Source organism: Amblyomma maculatum, chromosome 1 (assembly GCF_055883805.1).
Source record: "Amblyomma maculatum isolate TAMU_Amacu chromosome 1, ASM5588380v1, whole genome shotgun sequence".
NCBI lineage: Eukaryota > Metazoa > Arthropoda > Arachnida > Ixodida > Ixodidae > Amblyomma > Amblyomma maculatum.
The window spans coordinates 346283228-346300215 of record NC_139344.1 but is presented as its reverse complement, the minus strand read 5'-3'; the positions used below and the strand labels follow the sequence as shown (position 1 = coordinate 346300215).

General features: G+C 42.7%; 2 protein-coding genes across 2 annotated transcripts in view; one reads left to right on the top strand and one right to left on the bottom strand.

Moving 5' to 3' along the window:
* The window catches only part of LOC146207669 (organic cation transporter protein-like), a 25715-nt gene extending 18924 nt beyond the window's left edge, over positions 1-6791 (top strand). The window contains exons 8-11 of the mRNA XM_084589567.1: positions 731-945; positions 2135-2319; positions 5715-5851; positions 6299-6791. Of these exons, the coding sequence (XP_084445693.1) occupies positions 731-945; positions 2135-2319; positions 5715-5851; positions 6299-6362 (601 nt within the window). The 3' untranslated portion in view covers positions 6363-6791. The remainder of the gene's footprint in view (positions 1-730; positions 946-2134; positions 2320-5714; positions 5852-6298) is intronic.
* On the bottom strand, positions 6530-16928 carry LOC146207668 (uncharacterized). The gene is made up of 10 exons (XM_084589592.1): positions 16494-16928; positions 16235-16410; positions 16115-16150; positions 15945-16022; positions 15754-15862; positions 13112-13218; positions 9121-9234; positions 8537-8592; positions 8329-8428; positions 6530-6675 (listed from the first exon to the last, which is right to left on the bottom strand). Exons 1-10 carry the CDS (start codon positions 16606-16608, stop codon positions 6607-6609), a joined length of 960 nt encoding a protein of 319 aa, XP_084445718.1. The 5' UTR covers positions 16609-16928; the 3' UTR covers positions 6530-6606.
* Between the last annotated feature and the right edge of the window lie 60 nt (positions 16929-16988).

Genomic DNA, 16988 nt, shown 5'->3' with positions numbered 1-16988 from the left:
TTGAGGTGATCTGCCCATCAACATGAATTACTACCAGATGTTCACTACCATTCACGTTTAATTAAAGGCTACAAAATAAGTTGGTTCCTGCATAATGCTGTTAACATGTAGTTAGCTTACAATGCCCCATTTTTTGTGCCATGACTTTTTTCAAGTCATTTTCTCATAGGTCCTGAGTCAAAAGTTGAGATGGGGCAGGTAGGCCTGAGATACAGGACTCAATGAACGAAACAAGATGCTCCAAGTGCGTGGAACGTGCATTTAATGTCAAGTACGGTGTTTGGTGAGAGTTTTGTCTCTGCCGTATTCTAAATCACTCAGATGAAGTATACCATTTACCGAAGGTGAAGTACTCACTTTATAGTGTTTCATCTATATGCTACTCCAGATTCTGGCACGAGTTCAACTTGCATGCCAAAATGCCTCGTGCTTAGGCAGTTATCTGGTTCCTCCAGGCAAGAAATTAAGAATTTTTGCAGAAAAGCATGCCGAACCCATTTTTCGACTGAAAAAATATAAAAAAAAGTTGGTTCAAATGAAACCGCACTCCCCTGGCTCCCCTTTCCCCCCTCCCCCCACTCCCAGATAGTGACACAAATCTACACCTGACAATTCAAACCCTTCAACATCGTGCCTCACCTGCAGGCAGCAGGACGACTAAGCTTTCTCATGACTTTCCAGTGTGTCCGAATAGGTGATGAATGCGACATATGCTCCTTAAATTTTGCAGGATGGTGAATGCCATGGTCTACTACGGCCTCAGTTTGAGTGTAGACACACTGGGCGGCACAACATTCCACAGCTTTGGGCTCCTGTCGCTTATCGAGCTGCCGGGAGTGCTGCTGGCTGTCATAACGCTGCAGTATGTTGGCCGGCGCATCTCACTGTCTGCCTTCCTCCTGCTGGCTGGGATATTCTGTGTTATCGTGCCCTTCATACCAGAAGGTAAAGAGGGGGGGACTGCGTTTCCAACAGTGGGAAATGTGGAAAAGTGGTTTAGAGTTATTTCCTCTAGAGGACAAACATATTTTGCATAATTTTGTTGCATTGGTTGAATGCTGTCCTCATTGCCATTTTTCTCGTGGGCATAGGTGACGTAGCATCCGTTTTCGCAATTAGAAAGCCAAGTTCCCGCAACTATGCGGTTTCTAATTATATAAAAAAGGCTTCCCCAAAGTTTTTTTTTTAATACTCCAGTGTTCGCTTTCAACAGGCTGGGACATTGGGAGGGCACACAAAACAGTCTGTGAATCTAGTGCACTCTCAGAACAGAGACATGCTTCTTGTTGAGTGATATTGGCAAAGGAAGAACCCGAAAGTGTGGACGTCTATTCCATAGTCTCAGTGAAAATGTAACAAATTGCAGCAAATGTTGCGAGGGATGCGAAGAACTCCACTGTGTTTTAATTTATAGTAAAATCTACCGGCAAGGCAAGTAGGAATTCTGTCGCTGCTTGTTTGGTAGCAAGTCTTTTATAGCAGAGAAATTTGGAAGTCAGAATATTTTATCTCGCTACCTCAATTCAAACATTGGTAGTATAGTGTCAAGTGCCATGAAATTGCTTAAATTTTGGTTTCAGTTTTATTTCTATCTCCTTTGTACAATAACAATGCACTTCAGTAGCGATATAGTGGCCAGTTTGCTAGTCAAGTACGTAATTAATTTTCAATTCAATTGCAGAGTAATTGCTTATTACCAACATATCTGCATGCAAACGTATGGCTACAGGAGAAAACTTCTGTTGTCGTTAGGTTCAGCTCAGGTGGGCAATAAAGAGCTACTCCGCAATCAGAATCCGTTCTGCCTCGGGGATTTCCCCTCCTGCATTGTGTTCTATTCACAAAGAGAAAAAAAGCCTCCTAGATTTACTTTTTCTAGCCTATAACAGCTGATGTGCATTATTTTCACTTCTTTGTAATTATAAAACCGTGTCCCATTAAACTATAAGAGGTGCTAACAGATGCCACTGAGGCCTCATCTGTTGGCAATTAAAATGAATCAACAACTAGCACACATTAGCCCTCCTCTAGAGTTCACCAACCTACATAAAAGTAGTGCTGTTGAGGACTCCTTCCAGAAGTTTTGGCTACATACGTGAGCATATAATACCATTTTTCTTTTTCCCCTATGTAGACGAGCCGTGGCTGTCCACGACATTTGTCACTGTGGGGAAGTGCTTCATCACTGCGTCTTTCGCCGTCATATACCTGTATTCGGCCGAGGTGTTCCCCACTTCCCACCGCAACACAGCCATTGGGATTGGAAGCATGAGCGCACGCATAGGCACCATTGCATCTCCATTCATCGCATCTGATCTGGTGAGAAAAACTGCTGATCCTATGCATAACTATCAAAACTGTAACTATAGCTATTGCATACGAAAGCGGCAGTAGCTTTGGCGGGAATTCGCCGCGAGATCAACCTAGAGGTGGCAGCACCGTCACTCCGGTAGTGTGGATCGGCAACCGGCGGCGCTCGCAGAAACACACACTGCGTGGGTCTCCTTCAGAGTTTACGGCAGGTTTGTTGGCGATGAAAACGTGTCTTCTGCAGTATTTCTGCAATATTGCAGAAAAAAATTCAAGGATTTTGCCAATGCAGCAGAAAAAGAGCGGATTTTAGGAAAACAAAGCACGCAACCACCAGTCTTCTAGATTTACTTTGCACGTTTCTTGCGCTGTCCTCGCTCAAGCGCCTAATGCTTGGGCCTGCCTAATGACAGCTTTGTTTTTCTTATCGACTTTTAAACAGTTTGCACGTGTCTCATGCGAGTGAGACCGGTGCATTTAGTGTCAAGCCCACACAGATACAAGGTTCGTGCTCTGACCTGCAGTAATTTAGATTGAATCGACGCAGCCTGGTTCACTATATCGTACTTGACTCGAGGATTAAGCAGGTTAAATGTAGCATTGGCAGCGCACTGCATGGCGAGTTGCTTTAGACTGAGTGCACATCAACTCTGGCCCCCAGACAACCACGCACAAGTATTCCCCAAAAATGAGATCACGCCGACACTATACAGGAAACATCGCCGCACAGGAAAGCTGATTGTTCGCGTGTGCAGCGCTGAGTGGATTGAATTTGCCTAGATGCTTTTTGCGGCCACTGTCATAGAATGTGATAGTGTATTAATGCATGCGCCACTAACTGTAAATTATTTCCTGAAACCGAGGAAAGTATAAGGGATTTCTGATGTGTGTGATGTTAATATATAACGGTAAATTAGTAGTGTAATTATTTTGTTTCGCAATGCGAATAAATTTCACCCTGTAAGAGAACTTTTACACACTTGACAGAATTTACAATAATCAGCGATTAATTTTCAGTAATGTGCAGTAAAGTGCAAGCTACGAATTACTCGCTGCGAAGACATCGTTATAAACTGCGCATGGGCACTGTCATGTTCTGGGAAGCAATTTTACAGGCTGAAAATTTCTTTATCACTAATTATTTAGCAGTGAGTAAATCTTATGCGAAGTAAAATATTAGGGTTGCTTCCAAAACGGATGCCGGATATAAAACTATTCCGAAAGAAATGGAGATCATCTTATCATGCGACTATAAAAATGTATTTATTCCCGAACTAAACACTGATATTTAAGCCCACATGAAGTTGTCATTTCTGACAAGGGGAGTAAAACGAGTTTTGTCGGAAGACAGCACTTGGATGAAAAGGGATTATAATGATTATAATAGGCTACCAGTAAAGTACATTGATCTAGGTGTATTGGTAATATTTAGGGTAACAATTAGGTGCAGGGAATATTTTCTCCAAGTATTCGAGCATTTCTCTAAAGCAAAATGTGCTCACTAAAACTTTTACGGATGCACAGAAGCCTTCAACAACAAAAGAAAAGAAATGAATATTGGCCCGGGTTTAACGCATGAAAGCGGCATCGGCTATGACGGATGATTGCAGAGACTGGTTTTGGTGTCGTTTTGTTTTTGTTTTTCATTATTAACACATTTACCACGCGCGATTGTTTATTGTGCAGTCAAATCCCACAGCAGAGGAACGCCTTTCGAAACTGCTGTAATTGAATCCCCCGTTCTCGAAATCAGCAGTCGAGCGCCCTTACCATTGAGACACCGCGACAGAGGTTTAAAAGAAAAAAAAAAGAGAGAGAGAGAGAGAAAAAGTACTCACACAACTCTATCGTGCATACAGACGGCATAGCAGGCATAGAGTGGTCTGTTCAAACTGCATTCTGCTATATAAAGCAGTCTGCGGTGGCATATGTTTTAGTAGCTGCGGTATTCCAAACAGAAACGGGAATATGCGATTTCTGAGCGTTTGCATTAACTTTTATTGACGGCAACGACCTGTTCTGCTTTGACACGGCAGTAACGATAGTACCACTTCGTTTGAGACATTGCATGTCAAAGGACCTCAAGCGCCGAAGACCGCGATGGATGAAGTCCTTATCCAAGCATGACATGCTCAATACGGACAAGTATATATATTTTTTAATGAAGCGTGGGGTTATAGACTGTTCATATTTATTTTGCAAGAGGCATATAGGTAAGCAAAAGCTCACAGGAACTGCGAAACAAACAAAAACACTCCTGTACACGCCGCATGCGCGCGTAAATCACTGCGGGCTGGCACGAGACGCGAAAACGCATCCACACTGAGTAGGTTTCACCGCTGAGCCGCAAGGTGGCGACTCTGCTCGATCTCGAGGCCAATATTTGCACATCATGAAAAGTAGTTTCGATAAGCTTGGTTGAGCCTTGCTGCACTTCACCATTATTAAGATTCCTAGTTTTCCGTGATTCCAAGAAAAATTGCAAATTTCGGCATTCTTTGCAGCCGCATTCCAGAGTGATGGCGATTTGATGAAGTTAATTATCCAAATTCTTCTGGAAGCTGCAAGCTTTGCTGTTCCAGCCTTGCCGTAGGGCCATTATGTCAAACAAGTGCCATTCTTCGAGCAGCTATCATCAACTGTAATCGACACAGGTAGTGTCAGAGTCATTTAGCCAAACCTTTGCGTTTATTTTTACGGGACATTCCGCAATTTCGCAGATTTGTGCTCTGGAGTTCATGAAACTTAATACGCTCCACGATAGAAAAATAAGGGTCATTGTTATATTAAGCAATGTGCTGATAAGGCTAGCCATGCATGCAGCAAGAAAAGGTCCTTTCTTCAACCAGCAGCCTGTTAAGAAACTAGGAGGGTGCTTGGTGAATGCCACAGCAGACTGGGAGTGAGAAATCTTAGTGCCTTTACTACATGGACAACAAAAATTATTTAATCACAATGCATCTATGCCTTCAATACTTTGGTTACGAGCAACCTTGAACACCTTAAAGGTTGTGGAAGTATGAAACATGTAGTCAAAGGCACTATGAAGGTGCGGGCCGTTAGCAATAAAACCCCTGCATAAATTGAAAGTAATGCTATCTTAAGCTTGAGGCCTACCTCCTCCCATTTGAGCTTCCCATTCATTATTAAATGTTTCCCTGCGCACTGCGGTAGTGGTTTAGTTTGGTTTATGGGGTTTAACGTCCCAGAGAGACTAACTAAAGTTACGAGAGACGCTGTAGTGCAGGGCTCCGAAAAATTTCGACCACCTGGGGTTCTTTAACGTGCATTGGCATCAGTACAGCACTTGCGACGCTTGCATAATTTGTTCACTCTGATGCAGTGTTCAGGAGACTGTGCTTTGTTACAAGGTCCTCAGTCGCTGCTGCTCTCTCCTTCCTCAGGGCAAAGTGCATCCCACCATGCCCATGATAGTGTTGGGTGTCCTGTCCCTCCTGGCAGGTGGATTCACTCTGGCTTTGCCTGAAACCAAAGGCCTCAGGCTCCCAGAAACCATTCAGGAGGCAGAAAACCTGGGGACGTGAGTACACATACCGATGAGTTGTTTAGCAGTAAGCTTGCAGCAGTGATATCTTAGTGAAACTATCAAGATTCAGGAAGATGAAAATGTGATGTCAGCAACACAGCCTGGTATGAAGTGCTAGTTGAGCAGGTCTTTGTTGGGCAAGCTAAACAAAAGTGTATTAATTCAGAGTAAGCCACGTAAGAAATAATTGGCTGGCTATTAAAACTTGACTCTGAACAGTGGAAACTTCTCATGTGATGAACAAATTGTGCAACTAATAGTCTAGTGAAAAATCAAGAATTTAATTGTTTGTTACCAGTATAGTACTATCTTTGTATGCAGTTTGGAATGAATGTGTAGCTTAAAAGGATCTTTGCCTGTGAATTGCTTCCGTAAGACTTTTGGCAAAGAGCATGTCTATTGCTGCAGAACTCTCACCATGTTTTTTTTTTTTTTTCCCAGACCCTACTATGGCAGTACAGAAGAAGAAAGGGCCTCCCTCATTGAACACTCCACTTATGAGTGATGGCTCCAACCGCTTTTCTGTTCCTAAAATAGTTTATGGTATTTTGGAACAATCTTAATTTTTGCTTGTTGCAAGGCTGCAGTGTTTTGCACAGTTTGATTCTTATCTCCCCGACTAAAGATAGCAGCTGTTGTGCTGCAAGATGCAGCAAGTTCATGTTGGGAGTCTTTTTTTTTTGTAATACTGTACCGGAAGTTTAATGACTTAATTTGACACCAGGGTGAGGAGGGGCTGAGGCTCTTCTTCATTGGGGTTTGTAACCGTCTGGAAGCTGCGAGATGCAGATGGTCTGGTCCCAGCTACAGTCTGCAATCTGGAATAAATGACAAGTGTCACACAGCTGTGACCTTAAGTTAACCGTAATATGCATTAAGTTTGTGAATAGATGTCACAAAAATGGAAATAAAAAAACACTGGTGAAGTAAAAAAGTGTTTGTTTCCTCTGAAATGTATAGAACTGCTGTCACGCATATTCAAAGATCTACTGCTAATCCTTTGCACCACAAAACAGGTGTCAACAACTCTGCATTCTTAACCTTGCTCTTTTTCCACTAGACTTTGTATACCCACAGTCAAGTTTATGGAACACAATGTTAGCAAGAGAAATTAACTTTGTCACTGCCTTTCTAGGTATCTTGAAATCTATACCAGCTGTTCCACCAAACATTAAAAAATTCCTAAACATAGGGAAAGATTGAAGAATATCTTTGAGCCAACTCCCAGTCGTGGGAAATCTACTGCAAAATGCATCTAATCACACTACAATTTGCTAAACTTTTTTGCCCAGTTGGATGGTCATTGCTCACGTGGAGTTAAAAACCATGGCAAATTTATGTCGCATCGTTTTTAAACTGATATGTCCTGCAGCGCGACAAAATTGAGCACATTTTTCTGGCAAGCTACTCTCAAGTTTCCAGACTTCTCCATTGCGACTACTGCAGTCAAAATTCCCAGACCACTGAAGAGAGTGGAAAATGTAGTGGCCGATAATAATACATTCTACAACATCTACTCAGACATACACAATAGAAAAACAAAAAGATTGACGTGGCTCGACAGCAAACATTTGAGACTTATGTTGCCATGCTATGTATGGCAGCATGGTACCTTGCACGAAATGGCAAGTGTAAATTCCGCACGTTAATGGTTGTGGCTTAATCCACAGAAAATACCTTTGAATGTAAGTATAGTTACGTTTATTCATTTGCACCAAACCAAACTTGCCAAGGAGTGTAGCAACTAGCACAGAACTAACCGCTATACATGGTGCTCGTAGTTCCTTTTCCCAGACTACGCCAAAATTTTGAAGGTATCCCTAACAACTCCCAGATTTTTCTAGGTACACAAAATTTCTAACATTTGTGGGTTTTCATGTCGCTGGACTCTGTACTGGCACTAACTGCCCGTATGGGAAAATTAAAGGATTACGTTAGCTCAACGTGTGTAATTGTGTGTGTACACAAAATTTCTAACATTTGCGGGTTTTCATGTCGCTGAACTCTGTACTGGCACTAACTGCCCGTATGGGCAAATTAAAGGATTACGTTAGCTAAACGTGTGTAATTAGAAACGTTTTTGTACTAGATTAGGGCAGCCACAGCCGAGAGTTTGTTCCGGGAAATTGCTTCCTCTATTTACAGGTCCCTACTTTCGGCGATTTAACAGGCTTACCGACATTCACAATTCCTTGCTATATCCTTGAAACACTGCTCCTTTTGCTCCTTTCCAGTGCAATTAAAACAAAGACCAATTTGACTTCGACTGTCCTACTGTTTCGATAACAAATTCTCACTGGAACTGACTATGCCTTATTGCATTTTCTTTGGACCGAAGTGCCACTGCCAAGGGTGGAAATGATTTGACCTCGTGACCTTGGGGTTGCTAGCCAAAGCCACCCACGCAGGTCTTAGTGCAATATTTTCTTTCCACGGATAACAGTGAGGAGCAGGGTCAATAACGAACCTACCTGATCTTGTATGTGAAGGTTAAAATCCAGCCCATACGTGAACTCTTTGTGATTCTTCAGAATGAGAAGGGCTTCATTGGACTCCTTCCAGTCCCAGATTCTGGCAAAATAAATATATTCAGGAAATGTGGCAAGGAAGGGCACCTCAGAAGATTGTGGGCACAACACACTCACACAAGCTTGTCACTAGACTCGCCCCAACGCTCACCTGGTCGAAAAGTCGTACGAAGCCGAAGCCAAGATCGATTCGCTGTGTGGCGAAAACTGCAATGAAACACAATGTTACGAGGAATGCTCCGAATAAGCAAAATCAAAGCACATCAATTCGCAAAAGAGTGAGTTAGCCTTGAGGTGCAGAGAGAAAGGTGTCACTATCCAATCAGTTTATGCCATGCACTCCTAAATCCTGGCTTATTTCCATCTACATAACGGCAGGAAGTTGCACTGGTATCTCGTATTAGTATTTCCATGTTTCAAAGTGAAAAATGTACAGCCTACATCAGTTTGTCTAGGAGAGACATGATCAATCGTGAGGATGGCAAAATACTTGGGTTTGTCTGCATTTCCTTTTACTACTAGACAAGGGGTTCTCAAACTGGGTTCCCTCCGCTATTTTAGTAACTAAACTCTGCTATTCCGGTTCATTAGCAAAATGCAAAATTTTAACATGGTATTTATAGCCAGTAGGCGAACTTAGTATGTTTGCATCTATCTGCAACAGCAAGTCAATCACAATAAATACGCTAACCGCAAGTGACACCGCTAACGGTGAAAGGTTTTCTTTTTGCGTACCTTGACTTTACGAACAGCATAACCATGGCCACGGAGCTCAAACAACGGTCGGGCCGCATTCCGCAAGTCCCAACCGCGGATCAGGTTGTCAATGCCACCTGTTGCCAGTATGTGCTGCCATCACAAAATTAAAACGTGCATATTGAAATAAAATCAGACAGACTGGATGTCAACAACCCAGAGGCTAACCTCTTCCCACCAGTGGGAGATTTTTTCCAATAAATCCAATAAATAAGCCCAATAAATCTTTGGTTGGGGCTATTTGGTACATGGAAATGTTGAGGTGAAAGGAAGACTAGGCAATCCACAGAGGACATGAATGCCTGGCCTTAGCAGCTTATAAACAGAATACTGAGGAGGAAGTGAGGAGCTTAATATGCCTTATGGCAAGCTTAAAGTGAGGAGCTCGTTATGATGCATGAAAGAAAAAGGCCAGCAGTCGGCGAGGCCAAGGAAAACGCAGGGAATTTTTAAACTTTTACTGTGTTGTGACATAATTTAGTACCGTAATCGGTCTGGGGTGAAAGACAGCTTGTTACGCAAAGAAAAATGCAAGGGGTTGCATCACCAATACTTGCTTGTTACCTTATGCAGCCAAATACAACTTCCTATGCATCTTGTTTAACAGGCTGTAGAATGAAATGCACACAGGTGCTTGTGCATGTGTGGCAAGTGAGCCATAGAGAAAAAAACCTTGATAATTCAAACTCTGTTAATTGAAAATATTTCTATTGTCTCAGAGTTTCTAGTGCAAATTTGATCAGATAATTCGGCGTAACAGCCTGCACCAGCCCAGCCATTTTGGTACAAACTAAATGTCAATAGGAAAAAAAAAATGCCTTTGAATATTGAATATTTGATCAGAATGATGCAATTTAAGAATGTACAGTCTTTGTTAAAAATACTATACAGGCCATGGGTTTTGCTTCCATGTCCTGTAAACTGGGCTCGTTGCACGTCACCAGAATTTGAAATCTCGCAGATAACAAACCCCCACCCTCACTCTTCTCTAGCTTGTCTATATATTCCAGTACTGCTTCCAGCCACCCCATTACAGGGCTTACAAGTGAACCCCTCGAGTCGTACATTTTTGACGAAGACTGTACATGGTATTTGAAAACAAAAACTAGAAATGCACAGAAGTGTGTACCCGAATGAAAAATCCAGTATAAGTTTTATACGAGATTCAATACACAGGATGGACCTGCATGAAACCAGAAGTGGAGCTGTCGTGACGTTGCTGAATGTAGTAAACTCTCGTTAATTCAGCCTTCGAGGGAAGAGGAAAAAAAGTTTGAACTGAAAATTCGAATTATCAAATGCGGACTGAAAGAAACTGTCAAAAACCGTTTGCATCTCAGTCATTTTATTTCATTCTATTTGATAGTTTTCGAATATTCAGAAAATTCTGAATAGTATATCAGTTTCTCGAATCAAACATGAATCGGATAACAAACATATTCGTTCGTATTCGAAATTTCAGATATTTGCACACCCTTAAAGAAAAGCAATTTGAATGCAAATTGACTATGCTGCAAAAAATTCCAATCGTGCGCTATTTGTTCGGCTTGCCTATTCTGGAGGCATGCAGATTCGCTGCAAGTTATTCGGGCTCGTTCGAGTGTGGCAGGCAGCGTGGAGCGCTGCTTCACTTTTTATCTCTACTGGCATCGTGACATATCCGTTTAGACCCAATTTTTTTCGCTGCGTTTGGTTAATTTGAAGGACTGGTTAATTCGAAGATTTTTTTTATGGTCCCACTGACTTAGACTTATCCAAGTAAACTGCTGATCACATTGCCTGCACATCTAACCAGAATGACAGCTATGTGTCCCTGCTAATGAAAGCTTCTATTACGCCATATAGCATTACCATTTCCAACAATACATGCTTTGCAACTGGCTTGCGCAGGTACAAGTCTTACGAAAATAAAGCTGTACAATCAAGTAAAAATTTAGAAGCGGCGCAAATTTTATGCAAGACTAAACCATAACAGCAGACAATTACGAGATTAGGTTGAATTAAACTTTTGGTATTCACTTTTCCAACTACTTGACGTGTGCAGTTCCACAGAGCAGTTGGTTCGGGGACACTTTCGGCGTGGTGTCATGTTCAGCAGTCTCACCAAAGCGACAATAGCAGTTGCCAAAACGTGCCAAAGCCAGCCATAAAACTAGAGGCATACCCATAAACCATTAGTTTTCAACACTACCTAGAGTGAAAGGTGGCGCCACTGTCAAGTTCTTAAAGGGAACTTCATCCACTGCAGAAATGCTGGGCAGACGTTTCGCATTTGACTTGGTTAGCGATGGGCTGAAATGTTCATTCTGCATCGGAATCAGCAGCAGTGCGACAATGCTCTTCTCTGTGCATATATTTAACTTTAATGGTACATTTCTTACGTCACCAATAAAATTAATGAGACTCCAATTGCACAGTTTCGGTTTTGTTTTCTCTGAATTTACCGCCAGCACGCTGCGGTGATGGCTCACAGTTTCAGCCAGCCAAGCTAAACCAGCTGAGTACTGTTTCAAATGCTGACTGGCGTGTCACTGGATTTCTTTTTGCGCTTCTTTCTTTTCGCTGCTTACTGCTATTGGGCCAATTACTACTGGGAAGGTCAAGGTCACGTAGGCAACCAAGTGGCCCGTGACCACTGTTAAGGTCACGTGAGGTGACGTCAGTGTGACGTGGAAGTAGAGGGCGCCAGAGAGGCGATACGTGTATAAATAGGAGTCCCCAGGCTCCTGCCTAGGTTACAACACTGCCTGAGATAGATGAGGACAAACATTCTGCTACAGTAGTGCGTCGGAACGCAAGGCACTTCGGAATGAGGCTTTCAAAAGATGGCGTGCCGAAGAGACCGATGAAGAACGGGCTTTACGTTTGGAGAAATTTACAACGAGTTTAATCCAAGCTTGGCAATGAGCCTAACCATACAAATGAAGCTTTCGCTTCCCTCCAGGGTTAACCAAATTTAAACCACCAGCTAATGTTTTCGCTCACATGTAGTTCAGTCTTTAAAACATTGACGTAAACATGAAAAACAGCTCTTTCCATGTACCTCAGTCTTTCCCTAAACCAAATTTATCATGATGCAAGCAGCTTGACAGCTTTCTTGGGGTCATTGAATCATTCAACCTTTCGAATAATTTTAAGTTTTCCCAATTGCTTAAGACTGAATTAATGAGCTTTAATTGCATTATAAAGATTCCATAGGGCTGTAAGCCAGCTACATGACATGAAAGGCATGTTAATATGTCCAGTATGACAACAACATTAGTGACGCACTCAAAGAACGACCAAATGTCCCGAAAGTATCCCAAGAGGGCCATCAGGGCCATCAAAGCTAAGAAAGAGGGCCAATTTAACCATTCGGCTACCATCTTAGTGTTTCAAGACCAAAATGAAAGCAACGACAGAGAGAACTTCCCAGAGCTTCTCACATAATGAAAATTTAGCACTCACCTTTACAGCCTATTTTTAGTTTTGATTTTATTTATTACTCATCTCATTTCCGTTAATCACTACAAGTAGCAAAAAACATTTTACCTGGCGTACATGATCTATATCAATCACAATCATGTCCATTACAGGGGAAAGTTTAGTGCCTCCAAGAGTTTGTTTATAACATTTAGAATAAAACAGCAGCATCGTGTTAGAACACTACTGCCCCTCTTTTTCCTCTTCGAGCATTTACAATCAATAATTGCACAATAAAAACAAATGGTTTTGAAAACACTAAGCAGCCATGTTGTTTGGCCCTTCGTGATATAAAAAGGTATTCGAACTATTCGCTTCGAATCTGCTTGAAGCACTGCTCACATATTCCGAGCGTCAATGTATTCCTGAAGAGCATGGGTGCGAAACTTGCTTCCCATAGCTTAGAGTTTGCAATTACTATTTAAATTCTATGATGTGTAGCACGAGACTATATTGTGCTCTGCTTATAAATAGAAAAAAAAAGAAAGAAAACAAGTTTTCAGCTTACCTGTTCATACTTGGACCAGTCACAGCTGAGTATCTCGCAGCTGTGCGCTGGTATGGCAGCCAGAGGTGCTGGCTGTTGTAGATTCCACAAGCATAGAGAACCATCTCCTGCACATGCAAAAGAAGAGACTGGTTTGGTTTATGGGCTTTAACGTCCTAAAGCAGCTCAGGCTATGCGAGACACTGTAGTGGAGGACTCCGAAGTTTCGACCACCTAGGGTTCTTTAACATGCACTGACATTACACAGCACACGGGCACCTTGCTTTCTGCCTCCATCGAAAAGCAGCTGCCGCAGCCGGGATTCGATCCCGCATCCCTGGGCACGATAGTTGAGCAGCCTAACCACTGCACCACCGCGGTGGAGTTGCAAGAAGAGAATGTTGGTAGTGCAAAATGTCTGCTGCTTGCAGCACTAGGCTTTGAATAAGTAATGAATAAATGCTTCTCCTGATATTCACTACAATACTCGGTTGTTTGCAATACCGTGCTTTGTTATAATTATTACCCGCCCCTATCTCAAAGAACTGTTGCATGACAAATTCGAAGTCATTTCCATTGAACGCTGTTTTCACAAAATAGTTATTCATCTTTTTATGCACACAAAAAAGTAGTATGGTAAAGATCCCCAGGTGGTCGAAATTATTCCAGGGCCCTCCATAAGGCCCCCTTTCTATCTTTCTGCTTTCCCTCCCACCTTCCCCCCTTCCCTTACAGCCTGGTTCAGGTGTAGAGAACAAGTGACAGATACTGCGCCTTTCCTTTCTTGAACCAATTATTATTATTATTATTAACACAAGCGCATCTTTTTAGCTGAGGAGCAACAAGGCAAGTGAGCTCGTGCCCACTAGCCACTGAAGTGCGGAGCACGAATGAGGCTACACTAGCTACGACGACATGGCATCACAGAGCACGCATCTAAGTTGAAGCACCACTAATGACATTAGGCACTTATTTTTAGCACAGCAAAATCAGTCTTATTGCTGTAAAACTGCCAAAAGTGTGATGTGTGCTTTTTCTTTTTTTCCGACAAAACCTCTACTGTTCAGAACACATATTCCGTAAAGCAATAAATGAACCATCATCAAAAAAAGAAGGCTACCTCGAAAATGCACCTTAGCAGTGATAGATGGGACTTTAAGCTACAAGCGTACTACATTACCTTTAAACTGTCTCTGCTATGGGCACAGTGCACAGACCTAGTGATCTCGATAACGTAGGTAACAATTTCAACAATAGACACGGTACACCATTTGGAGCTTAAGACAAGTAGGCCAACTATTTCACAAGTAGCAGTCGTGCCTTGTTTCTATGAACAAGGCTTCAGCTCGGCAATTTTAGGGAATAAATTTACTCATTAACAATTCTCCTCTAGTATTAGACTGTCTACTGTTGGATTTATAACTAGTGGCACAGGCAGAGGCATATTATTTTATTTTTATTTTGGTAGCCTCACCATAATATATGTCTACTGTTGGAGACAAGTACAAATATATTCGTATATTGTAGAGTATCTTGTATGGCAAAAACTGAGTCGGCAGGACTCGCAGTTTTACAAGACTGTATTTGAAGGCAGCAAAGGAAGTCTGGCTAGAGCCAGTGGTGTCATAAGGCTGTGTTCAAACTTTGGCCCTTGGCTGGCAGTCGGGCTACATCAGCTCAAGAGAATACTGCATTTCACAAGCAGACCCAAGTGCAATGCAGAGGTTTATATTTTCCGGAAGAAACTGCAGATATTTCAAGTTCAAAAATTTTCTTGCCACTGCAGTATAAACTCACACTGATAACGATGCTGGGTGCCAAGAATTTTGTTACATTTAGTTTTCGACATGCAAATCTCAATTCCACCTTCCTCGTGCAAAAGTTCACTAGCAGTAGCGATACAATATTACCATAATATGCCATCATTTTCTGTTGACAAAAGTCTCACCTGACGTAACCGCACGGTACTTGCAGAAGCAGCCTTCCTTCAAATACCTACCTTTCATCCTGCAACCTCTCCAGTCTCAAAAGGCCTCATCCAACAATGTCATTTTATGCTCTGCATGGAATTCCAGGCCACCATGCATACTTGCTCTATGGAACGCATTTAAATGTAGCTTTCACGCACAAGCACTTATATTTAATCGGACTGACGGACTCCCCGCAATGTTCCACTTGTGGCATTATGGGGGATGTGGAGCATGTATTAGTGGTACATCTAGTATATGTGCTCAAAACGATGACAATAGCAATTTCCATGAAGTGTTTTGATAATGAACTCGCTACTGGGAGCTTGGCCAGAGAAAGGGAAGGATGTACAGCCAACGCAGGCTTTTTCCCGCTTCTTGAGTGACACAGGACCCAACTCGAGATTGTGATACAGATTACCATGTCAGTATATACCATTTTCAATCACACTGTCACCCCTTCTTTTGCCCTTCCAAAGTGCAAGGTAGCAGGCTCGATATATGCCCTCGTCATCTCCTTCGAAAAAGCCACTGTGGTTCAAACTATCCCCCCAATACACTGCAGTACAACACTGAGTTTCTATTGCAGGCAGCAACAGGAATAACAAAAGAACAAAAATATATTTTATAAAATGGGTTTTCTTAGGTTTCCAAACGGCAGACAGTGCGATTGTATACCTCATACGTACAACGTACCTGCAACAGAGGCAAACAGCCCCGGAATGCGTGGGGACCAGGCGACCGAGTAGACTTTGTTTGTGTGACCAGTGAACGTTGACAGTAGGTTGCCTGCCTGTGGATCCCACTGCATATTTGTTGAATCTTACGTGAGCATTTTGTCTCGCTATGGCTCAGGATCCGAATCATAGCGTTGGCTTGATGTTTACCACTTTGACAAGGTGATCCCAGGAACCCGACAGCAATAGTTGTTCTTGACGCGTTTGACTCCAGTCAATGGAATATACCTGATATCAAGGAAATATAGAAACAAATAAGACAAGTGCTTAGTGAGCATAACCATCAAGAAGGTGCAAAGGAGGTTCCGTTAAACGCTTACCTCTTTGGTGTGCCCTTTGAGTATTAGCCGTGGAACCTGCACACATTTTCCTAATATCAGTAAGGAAAACAGGGCTTCTCCCTTTATTTGTAAGAAAGGCAAGAGATGTATTCGTCTCACGTTAGCGCGGTTCAATGCGATGAATATTATGTTCCCGTCGGCGCCGCCTCCAATGACAACATCCTCCTCGAGCTCGCTCCAGGTAACGTCGTACAAACCATAGGGCCACTCAAAAGCTTTCACCAGTCGAATTGGCGTTCCCGGCACGTAATCGAGGATAAAGAGAGTTCCTCTCCCTTACCAGAGGCAACAGAAAAAGGGTTCTTTAATTTTAAGGTGCACTGCAGATTCAATACGGGAAGTGGAGGAACGGTTCTACCTTGAATGCCGTAGTTTTGCGCTGTCGCGCAGGCGAAGATTGTGGGGCTGAACGGTGAGTATCGCACGGAGTAACCATGGCGATTAGTCGTAGCGTACCTTTCTTGTTGGATCATTGCGCACACTGCCTCTTCTTACGCGTGCACAAGACACGAAGCGTCGACTGCTAACATCGCAAGGCGCGCGCGTCTGCGCTATCAAGACCGAGATGATATGCCGTGTCTAATTATGCGATCACGTCTCGCGCTATGTTTCCAGCTGTTTTTGTAAACATCGGGAAGATGCCAGTTCTTGTCGGTTACGAAGTGATAGATATTTTGTGCCTCTATGCCTTCCTGAACTACACTGGGCGTGTATCCCTTGCCACGAAATTGTTCAGAACAGGTAAAAATTGCGATGGTGGTCGTTTACCTGTGTTTACGCCGAACGCCGCTAGAGGAGTAACTGACAGTCATATGTCCTTCCTTTGACTCTTGGCTCGCAGAATGGATTCAAA

Bases quoted from the DNA above. Each gene is read 5' to 3' on its own strand.
- LOC146207668 (XM_084589592.1), bottom strand. From the start codon at position 16,608: ATGATCCAACAAGAAAGGTACGCTACGACTAATCGCCATGGTTACTCC. The intron at 16,411-16,493 runs GTAGAACCGTTC...GCCTCTGGTAAG, and splicing joins GCAAAACTACGGCATTCAAG to GGAGAGGAACTCTCTTTATC. The intron at 8,429-8,536 runs GTGAGCGTTGGG...TTATTTTGCCAG, and splicing joins TCGTACGACTTTTCGACCAG to AATCTGGGACTGGAAGGAGT.